The sequence below is a fragment of the Amblyomma americanum genome, chromosome 3 (assembly GCF_052857255.1).
Source record: "Amblyomma americanum isolate KBUSLIRL-KWMA chromosome 3, ASM5285725v1, whole genome shotgun sequence".
Classification (NCBI taxonomy): Eukaryota; Metazoa; Arthropoda; class Arachnida; order Ixodida; family Ixodidae; genus Amblyomma; species Amblyomma americanum.
In genome coordinates this window covers 147,375,752-147,386,100 of record NC_135499.1, presented here as the reverse complement: position 1 = coordinate 147,386,100, position 10,349 = coordinate 147,375,752, and the positions used below count along the sequence as shown (strand labels likewise).

Genomic DNA, 10,349 nt, shown 5'->3' with positions numbered 1-10,349 from the left:
CATGTTATTCGCCCAATTGACTAATTTGCTTACCCACAGCTACACATGCCTTAGGCTTTGCCTTCACATAACTATTTCAGCAGTGAAGCCAGCTTTCAGTCTCAGCAGTAAAAGGGTAAGCGCATTCATCAAAATAATAAATCGGCCTAGGTAACAGAGACGTTAATGGGTGTAAATTGCGTTAGACACTGAGGGAGGACAGCGCGTAGTTCTTTTAATTCACTAAATTTTGCAAATTCTAGAATCACAAGATTGCTAACTACATGTACCCCACCCATTGCAATACACGCGATCTATCGGAAGAGAAAGTGCGGGCTTTACAGCTATCGCTGTCAGTTTTGTGCCCCTGTGATGGCAGAGTATCGCATTTTGTTTTCATAATTTAATAATTTTGGCGTGTTAAATTGTAGTTATTAATCTTATATGGAGTTGTGAAAAAAAATATTTTGAAGTGTGCCATTTTAGCAAGCTATCACTCATGATCATGATGCTATATACAGTTGTATTCTCAGAAATATACCGCTCCTTAAGAAAAAAAAAGACTTTCGTTCAAGCTACGTGAAAAACCCTGACTATATAGTCAAGCGCTCTTTCATCCATATAACTGATGATCTCCAGTAACACAACTTTTATTGTAGTGTTAACGCAATGTTGGCCGTACACAACATTAAAAGTTCCGTTGCATAAGCACTGAAATGCAGACGGGACTGCTAACACAAACGTTTTTTTTTATTTAGTGGCGCGCAGTTTTTGTATAGTGCATGTGCGGCTGCCCAGGAGCAGCTCTGGGAAGTGCTGGCAACCGCGTGCTACTGTTTATGATGCTCGCCGCCGCTCCCGTTACTGCGACGATGTAACGAAACCAAAGGCTGTTCGTCGCAACGGTTGCAGCCTTGCAAAAGCTTGGTTTGTCGAGTGCTCGTGTGAGTGCTATTGCGCAAGCAGTAATATTGCCCTTGACGCGAAGATGGCGCCGAAGGATGCTTTTACATGTCTATTTAGGCTTCCCGCGTCGACCGACGACGGACTGGTTCGAGTGCAGTGGTAGGGCTGGCTGCCGCTGATTTTCGTCGCCTGTTGTGCGCTGGAAGGCTGTCGAAAAACCAAGCGGCGCGGCCAGCGAGTCCGAAGGATGGCTCCAAAGAATTTTCGGACTGCTACGGAGCCCGCTTCATGAATGAAAAGGCGGCGTTGCTGGTTCTCGTCCAAAACAGACTGCCCCCCTCCCAACCCATCTTCGTGAAAGATGCTTTCCACTCGCAATGGCTCTGATAACAAAGTAAGTGACTGATCTGTTGTTGTCTTTTTCAGTGTAGATGTCCTTGCGCTTGGCAATGTGTGTTTTCATTGCTGGGGGATGGGATTCGTTAAGCGGTTTCCTTCGGACGCCTTGGCAGTTTGTTGAGCGCGAGACCCGGCAGCGCCGTTGCTGTCTTGCTTAAGTTCAGAATCATATAAGGTGGAGTGAAGTAGATGAATGAAATCGTGACACATACTAGCAGTCACTATAGCGGATCATGAGTCCAAAACAGTTACTGCATATATTACGTAGTTATTTAGGTAATTGACCTTTCAGTATTCCTGTGCGCACGATTGCTATGATGCTGTTGACGTGCTTTCGCAACATTTAGTGCTCAATTTGAAGATTCAGGCATATGCGGCGATAGAAACTGCATGATGCCGCCATAATTTTTTTTTTTTTTATATAGGCCGTGGTAAAATCAACTACTGCTGGCTTGGATAAAAACAAGATTTACGTAAAAAAAAAGACAGCATTGTTTTTGTCGGCGGAAATAGGGAAAGAAAGGCTGATTCTAAATTTTATCAGTCCATATGCAGCGAGTAATAGAACAGACCATGCAAACTGTGTTCAGCTAGAAGCTGCTAGAGGAGCACATATATATATTCATTGGCGACATGGCTAGGCTGTAGTCAGTATTGAAACCAGAGAGTATAATAATCACTGAACCATCAGTCATTATTCATGAAAAACAAATAGGACACTGCAGTGATGTTGTGCAAGCCTCGAAAAACATTGTGCTTTCTGATTTGACTTCTTCCTTTCCGTACTGTCTCAAAATAGTAGAGCTCACTTTGGCTTGAGGTCTTCAGTTGCATTTGCACTAGGGGCAAGTGTCTTCTCCTTTTTGTTATGTCAACTCGAGAAGCAGTTATCTCATAAGACTATACTTGCGACATTTCTTGAGGAGAGAAAAAATTTGTAATTTACTCCATTTTGATGCATTTCTTTAGCTTTCAGGTACCAGAAACGACATATGAAGGATCTATCTGCACCAATTTTCTTGCCTTGTTTGCAAAATTTGGGAAGGTCAGTTACCCTACACTTTGCTTCTAAATATGACTTACTCACCACATTGACATGTTGGGTTAGTTGACGGCATTCCAGGGTGATGGCAGCACAGAAAGACAATGTCAAGAGAGCTTAACTTAATGGAACTGAACTGATGCTAAACTGAGTGCTGAACATTTAAATTAACTTTTATTGACGAGAACACATTAATATACCCACAGCCAAGTTGAGTGAAAATGAGTGGCTCTGTCTTGCCAGATGAAACGATGAAAAAAACTTCTTTGAACGCCAACTTTTCAATACTCAGCAAGGCGTCTTGGTATCATATTTTAAGTACAATCAACTATCAATGTTTAAAATTTGAAGGAGGCTGCAAATTTGGAGAGTCAGCAGATCAAATTAGAAGGACCATAAACTTGAACCGCCTTCATTGGTTTGGAGTGACATCACCTGAGTGATCTCTATTTCTCTGCAGTCAACAAATATCCCCAGAGGAACTCCCTCATAAAGCTATTACTGCAAGATTTGAGCTCATTATGACTGCATTCACAGCCCTGAACAACAATATGCACTCTTACTAAAAGTAGTGAGCATCAGCCTGGCACAGATAAGCATGCCTCTTGTGTACGGTTCAGCTGTGAGGTGCTCCTGGTGTACTGTGCAGGGAGCCATGAACCAGGAGCTGCCTATAGCGCCTGTGTCTTGCCATCGCTGCTTCCTGGCCAAGTCTTCCAGGGACCACGTTGTTGTGGTGCCTTCTGGCGGAGCCAACCAGGAATACCATCGACTGATCCCTGCCCTCTTCCGGGACGTCTCTACTATTTCTACAAAGTCTCTGCTCAAGGTAAATGGCTCCCTTCTGGGATCAGATTTTTAGAAAAAAGCAACCTTGTTAACATTAGAGCAGTCATCAATGACCTCATCTATGTGTACTTAGTACTCTCTTTTCTTCAAGTACATCACACTATGCTGTGTAGAACAGTTAATGTGCAAAAAAAAAGGGTCTTAATTACAGTGTTGAAATGTCTAATTGGGGTGGAGCGTGGAAATTTTTGCTCTTGTTTGTGGTTGGTGCAGCCTGTTGCTAACAGTATGCAGTGTGTTATGTGTTACCACTCATTGCTAAATGCGCCCCTGCCATGTATCTGCTGTATAAAATGTGAGAAAAGCCAGTACCAGATATCCAGTGCTAAATCTGTCACGACCTGTAGAGTTTGCCCTTAAAATGTCATGAAGTTTCAGAAGAGTTTTTTTTTTAAATGGGGATGTGGGGTGAAAAATTTCCCTTTGATCAAAAAAGCCAGTTTCTGGATTTTGATTATGCAAGGTTAATAAACTAATCAGGAACATGCCTTAGAAATTTGGTCATGATCTGCACAGTAGAAATGAAGAATATGAAATGTTTTCCAGTGAATGTGGTGCATGACGTGCTGTTGGCAGTGCCCAAAAACTTTATTCGAACACTTTGTGCATTGGTAAACAGGCATATTTCAGTTTATTCTTGCCCTTTCTGACCTGTTCAGGCATTTTGTGAAGACTGCAGCATAAATGCATTAAAAATACAAAAAAAATAGAATCCTGGTCTTGCAAGCTATAATGTTTAAGCAAAACAAAACTAAATAAATGATGAGTGGAAATGTACCTTTGAAGACGAATTTTAGCGTTTATGCTTCATCAGACCGTGGCTTTGCTGCCTGCGCTGTTTATCTTTATTGCTTGTTTATTTCCGCGAGTTTTTGTATACAGTCATTCCACAGTTAAACAAACAAAAACAACAAGCAGTCACTAATGAGCAGCATCACATTGAAGAAGATCCTACTTATGTAGCAAGGGTTTTTAATTGGAGAAGAAAGCCTGGCAAACAAAATTCAAAATTGCAGTTATTCAAATTTTTGAAGCCATTCTCCTCAATTCGCATTTTTGCCCCAAACTGTACATTTAGGAGAACTGTCGTTTTTATGGTCCAAAGCCAAAATTTACTTTGAGGGTGCTTTCTGAATCAAAATTTCATGGGGAACAAGACCTATCGTACTCACTTGTTAGGTTTTTGTGCAAACGAAAAAAGTTCTTTTTAAGTGATGCAATTTTTAGAGAAGTGGTTGTAAACAACAATCTCTTCCCCTTATCCTATATGAGGGGCTTCCCTAGGGTCATCTATGCTAAGAAAGTGAGCGAAGTACAAGTATTTTTAAAATGATAGTTTTCTTAAACTGATACACTCACTAGTGTATTTTGATGTCAACATATTTTTCACACTCAAGATACAGTATTGAAATTTTGATTTTGTTTTAATGGTGCAAGGCTGCTTCCTTCCTAAAAATTTCATCAAAATTGGTGTAGCGGCTCAAAAGTTCCGGCTTGAGCCCCACATCCTCCGTTAATGCCAAGACTGACTGGTAAAAGGGGGAGCATAGATTCCTCTGTAGTTCATAGCCCTAGTATCTATGGTTACTGTAACCACATCAATTTGTTCCACATAACTTTGTTCAACAAGGCTTTGTCATCATAAAAAGAAATCAGGGGCTGCATAGTCCTCAGAGGTCTTGAGTTGACAAATGTGATTTATGTTTGTTTTTATAAGTGGACTGAGGGAACTTGTATTTTTCTTCCTTTGCTTTCTTTGCGGCCTTCAATTCGTGACTCTGCTTCATTGTAGAAATGAACAGACTGCATGTACTTTCCTGTTTGTTTTAATGTGCTGTTGCTAATGGCATGTTTTTTGGGCTTCCTCTATTTGATTTTGTGGAAAAGGAAAGTACCTCTGTAGATAATTACCAGCTGAGGCAGTCTTATTTTGCTTTTGATAAGGCAACACGGGGTATGGCTTTCTTTACTTAATCCTCTTGCTCATCTTCTTTCTGCCCTCACCACTTCCTCTTCTCCGTCTATTCTTCTCCACCTTCCTATGGTTCACATGGTGGGGTTTCCAGCTCGTTCAAGATCTGTCCAACTCACTGACAGAGCACAGCCTGCTGATGCGCCTGGTGGGGACGCCCAAGGATGGTCTACTCCACAGGAGCCGCATGTGTGCTCTACAGTGCCGCTGCTGCCAGATGGCACACTGCATGAAGGCGCACTTTGTGGATGTTTTCCGCGGGTGGGGTGCTTCTTCTCTCTTCTCTGTCTCTGTGCCACTTGCTACTGAGCTGTCTTCTTTTGCTTACTGTAGAATGCCATGTGCCTGTCCCATCTTCTGTTACCTGAAAAATCTGTTGTTGCTTTGAATGGAGTTGGTCACTCTGACCTAAAATTAAGCAAATATATATAATTTGCACCTGTGTACACTCACTACTTCTCGTAATGAATTTAACTTAAGTGCAAAAATTTAACTCAAGTACAGTATATGCAGGTTGCTAATGCTGTGAAGGGAAGAAAATGTACACATAAAACAAAGAAAATGATAGTGTATTTGGAACAGTTGGCTTACAAAACCGAGCTGTGATCTCAGGGTGTTGGGGCACCCAGCTCTTGTGCGAAGGAGTAGCTAATGAATAAAAACACTACTAGCATGTACTAGTAATGATGCATCAAAGCCGATAGCCTGAGCGTCTTGGTAAAGAAGCGGAAGTCTTCTCTGTGAAGGTGCTGTGATGTGACTGTGCTGCTAATATTTTGATAGTAATGTTTTATATCTGCATTGTTTGTGCATAATAGTAGGGTACAAGTTAAAAAAATAGAAGTTATTGACAATGGGCCATGGTCCACAGCATCTTGTATTACTCTGTTGACAACAGTCTACTTTTTCGTCTTGGAGGAATTCGGTGCAGCAGTCCTGTATGTGTGTGGAGCATCACTCTAAACTTAAGTTGTATCCGACAATAGCAATAGTAGCTACAAATAAAACTGCTAATGGGGTTTTCGCAATTGGAGCTGCTGTTTGGAAGCATGCAGACAATCGCGTAATTAGAAGCATTCCCATGAATACACCAATTGTTCAGCATCTTGCAGCAGTCCTTTTAGAGAGACCCACAATATAATGTTGGAACAAAATGTGATGGATTGTGCTTGTACTCTTATCATGTTATTAGCCATTTGATAGACGAGTCATGTACTTAGATCACATCTGTGGTCTGTGATGAGCTTTCCAGGGCTCCTGATTTGTTAGATTGTAAGACTAGGCTTATTACTAGCAACCGAGGTAATGAAGTGGGCTCGTTGATACATTACTGGCAGCTGACAGCTCTAATGGAACTGGATGCAAGAACACTGCCTGAGTTTCTACCAGCGCACTACGTTCATGCCATAGTCCCAGTTTTGAAGGGCAATGCTCTGGGCTTTCGCAGTTCCTTTCTTGGCACTTTGTGGCAATTCTGATTATTCCCTTCTTCTTACCTGCTGTGCTCCAGGATGGAGGCCCTGTCGCAGCCTGACATTGTGGAGCTGGGCAAGTCCCTGCGTATTTACATGGCGTGCTTGCACTCCCTGGAGCAAGAGTTTCATCAAACTGCCCACCTCTTCCAGCTCTTTCCCTTGCACCCTACTCCAGGTACACTTAGTGCCATGTGGGCTTCCACATGTGACTTGTTTGTTAGCGGTATAGCTTGAAGACCTGCAGGTAGCTTTGGGAATTTAAACCCCACATAGCACTAAGAAGATTGATATACTACTGGGAAAAAAAGTTTCTAGGATGTGTTGATAGCAATCAAAGCTCACAGGCCTTTTATGCACTGATCGGTGGAGACCACACTTGTGGTAATGGAAGACAGGCTTGCCTATTGTCATGCGTGGTAATGAAATCAATTGGTGGTTGTTGCACTTGAAATCCACGTTCCTAGATTGCTTTTTAGGTGTCTTGGAGATTAGTTTCGATGGTACATATAGGTTCTGTAAACACGAAGTCTTTTACTCCAGGAGCAGCATCACAGACCAAAGTGACTTGAAGCATAGCTGACCTGCATTATTTTCTTTTTGTTTTTCATTATATATTAGTTAAACCTTTCCCATATGAAGGAAAATAAAACCAATTCAATGACAGCTCTGTGGCTTTTGGGACAATATGCAATAGTGTTTGGCTCATTGAGAGCTTCGAAAGTTGATTACTCTTTCCTTAGCGAGCTAAGGAAAGTGTGGAACTTGGAGTACTGGTGAAATGCGAACACTTTCTGCTCCTGGGTTTAGACTTCCAAGTCTTGAAAAGTACGCATTCTGGGTCCTCTTTCTTCAGCCAGGTTCAATCCAGGCCCTGGTAAAATGTAAAAGGCGCTCGTGGGCTGTGCAATGTCAGTGCATGTTAAAGGTGCCCAGGTGGTCTAAACTAATCCAGAGCCCTCCGCTATAGCGTCCCTCATAGCCCATGTGTAGCTTTAGGATGTTAGACTCCACAGTTTACAATTTTTTTCTTTCTTCAACCAGCATTTCTTTTCTATTGTTTTAGACTTGAATTAGCCTCCTTTTATCTGTGCCGCTGCCATACATTGCTTTTTGGTGTGCTAGTTTAACTGAGTCGCATTAAATGTTTGATTGGATCCTTGAAATTGTGACTAAAGTGCAGGAATGGAAGTTAATTGGTAGTGCCTCACCTGCAGTACCTGAGTTACTATCATCACTTGCAAAGATTGCAAGGAACCTGAGGTTTGCAATGCAAAGTCTAGTTTTACTACGAAAATCATAATTGGAGGGGGAAAATATTCGTCATTGATACCTTATTGGTGCAAGCACAGCTTGGCCAACGTGTTTTTGGTCTGCACGAAGTGGAGTCAAAAACTCATTGTCCCAAGCGTTTCAAGCCAGTGAAGCTGTGCATCAAGCCAGAGGAAAGCTTGTAACCATTAAAAAATCATTCATTAAAGATTTAGGGAAGCGGAAATGTTTATGGTTTGTATTGGTGTTGGTGATGCTTGTGAAAGAGAGAAGTCGAGTGTGTTTAAAACCAAGCAGCAAGAGTGCACATAATTTCATGTTATGCTGCATTCATTGCTTGGGATGGCTGAGGAGCGTGAATGCATTCTTGGTCATTGCAGATGGTTCAGTGAAGGCACAGTTTGTGCACACGGGGACCACTGGCGGCATGGAGCAGATGTTCAGCGCCGTCTGTGAGTCCCTGATGTTGTCCACAGCTGACAAGTACAGGCAAGAACGGGAAAGCTGGAAGCAGCTGGCTAAGTGAGTACTGCTGTTGGTATTCTAATCTTTGAAATGCTTGACTACTGCCACTGGTGTTCTTTGGATTTCATTGGTTTGGACAAAGTTGTTAGATATAATATCTGTTATAATCTAAGCTGACGTTGATTCTAAAACAATACCTAAGAAATTGACTGGAGAAATATAGAAAAAGCATTCTTGGGTATGAACTGACAGTAGAAAAAACTGCGACTCCTTGCTGTACCCGAAGCCATGGCCTTCTGTAAATTTTATGTGTTCTTGAGAAGATGTTTGGAAATGGCTCTGAACCATACTGTACCTTACAGCCCAGGCCCCGGTTCACTGTTGGGTAACAAACCTGGGCAGCCTGACATCTTTGTGAACTTAACTGATCGTTCTGAGCTTGCACTATCAACCTGTTGCTAGTCCAGGCAACCTGAAATAGTTCTGAGCACAACCAAATGTGCCGAACCAGCTCCGCCGATGTGTCGGCAAGTTTGTGCTGTAAGGTCAGTAGACTGTGGCGTCCCATGAAGGTACAGTACAGCTTTCCACACACTGTTGTGAAGTGTGCTTCATTTAGGGGGTTTGGGTTGACCACAGTTTGGAATTGGAATACTAGATGGTATGAGATTGCGCTTTAATTGATGCCAATTTTTAGATGAGCACATTCACTGGCTGCACTTAAACTATTTCTAAGAAATTACAGCTGTCAGAATGTGATAAAACATACTAAGCGGCATGAAGTGATCTATTTGGAGTGGTTCATTTATAGTAGAGTGCAAAGCACAGGAAACAGTAAGGTAGTGAAAAGAAGGGCATCAGTTGTATCATTATATGCAGCCAGCCTAATCACGGCATGCAGTTTGATTGTATTATCACGGCCGCTCAATGGCAACGCACTTGGTGCGGCCCGTCATGTCGGCCGAGAGAGGCGTGACGCGCTTAGTTCCCATCGCCACCGCAGCAGCGCCACTTTTCCGGGACAGTTGCGGGCAAAGAGCTGTGCTCTCTGCCTGCAGCGGCCGTGCGGTCAGTGCTTGATTTGTTGCGATAAAGAGCTGTGTATCGGTGTTTCACAAAATATGAATGGTAATGCCAACTGGTGATTTGCTACTGATAGCAGTACGTCAGCATCACTGCACTTGTCAGCGACAGTTTGCGTCGGAAGGCACCTATGTTAGGTGTGCTTCTTCGAGCGTTCGCCTATTCAGTAACTCGCGTTCGACACACACAAAGCTGGTTATCCGCTATATTAACTTGTTGCATATATTAGCTGGTTAGCATAAACATGCTTGTTTTAAGAAGTCCGAACTCTGATCAGTCCTGTTCACAATTAGAGCCGATGATTAACGCTGTTTTACATTTCTGGATATGCAGAATTGTACAGTATTATAGTTCAGCCAGTTCATGGGTATACGTGGGAAATATTTTGCAAATGGGCACTACTAGCCTACATCAATGGTCGAAAAGAAAACAAGACAACCAGAAGTTAGTAGGTTGAGCCCAGTTCTTTTCATTTCAAAGTTCATGTACACAGAATCTGAAAGCTTTACAAGCTCAGAACTTTCAGGTTTATGTGTAAACAAAATATTTTTCTACTGTCGAATTCAGGTTGCTAGCCCAGTTCGTCAACAATAGTCTTATGAGCTTGCTCAAAAATACTCTGCAGAGGTCCTCAGCGTGGTTGCGAACCTCTTTTTCACAAGTCAACGCCGGACATTGTGTGAAATGAGGAAGTATTGTGGACGTCAAGGTGTTGCATAGCCTGCTGGTTCGTCTCACGTCCGAGCACTTCATGACCTTGGCGACGAAGGTGCACACAAGCTTACACAGGCTGACTGCTTCCATTGTTGCGTACCTTAGCCGTCTATTGTCAATGTTGCGCAAAAATCCATAAATTGCTCCAGCTGGCCTCACTGCTTGAAGAAGGAGTTTGCAGGAATCACAAGCCACC

General features: G+C 42.5%; 1 protein-coding gene across 4 annotated transcripts in view; it reads left to right on the top strand.

The window, feature by feature from the left end:
• The first annotated feature begins 820 nt into the window (after positions 1-820).
• The window catches only part of LOC144125130 (uncharacterized), a 31,710-nt gene continuing 22,181 nt past the window's right edge, over positions 821-10,349 (top strand). For all 4 annotated transcript variants that reach the window (XM_077658239.1, XM_077658238.1, XM_077658236.1 and 1 more), the window contains exons 1-5: positions 821-1,279; positions 2,976-3,155; positions 5,242-5,408; positions 6,658-6,797; positions 8,272-8,413. In XM_077658239.1, coding sequence (XP_077514365.1) covers positions 1,247-1,279; positions 2,976-3,155; positions 5,242-5,408; positions 6,658-6,797; positions 8,272-8,413 — 662 coding nt within the window. In that variant the 5' untranslated portion in view covers positions 821-1,246. The remainder of the gene's footprint in view (positions 1,280-2,975; positions 3,156-5,241; positions 5,409-6,657; positions 6,798-8,271; positions 8,414-10,349) is intronic.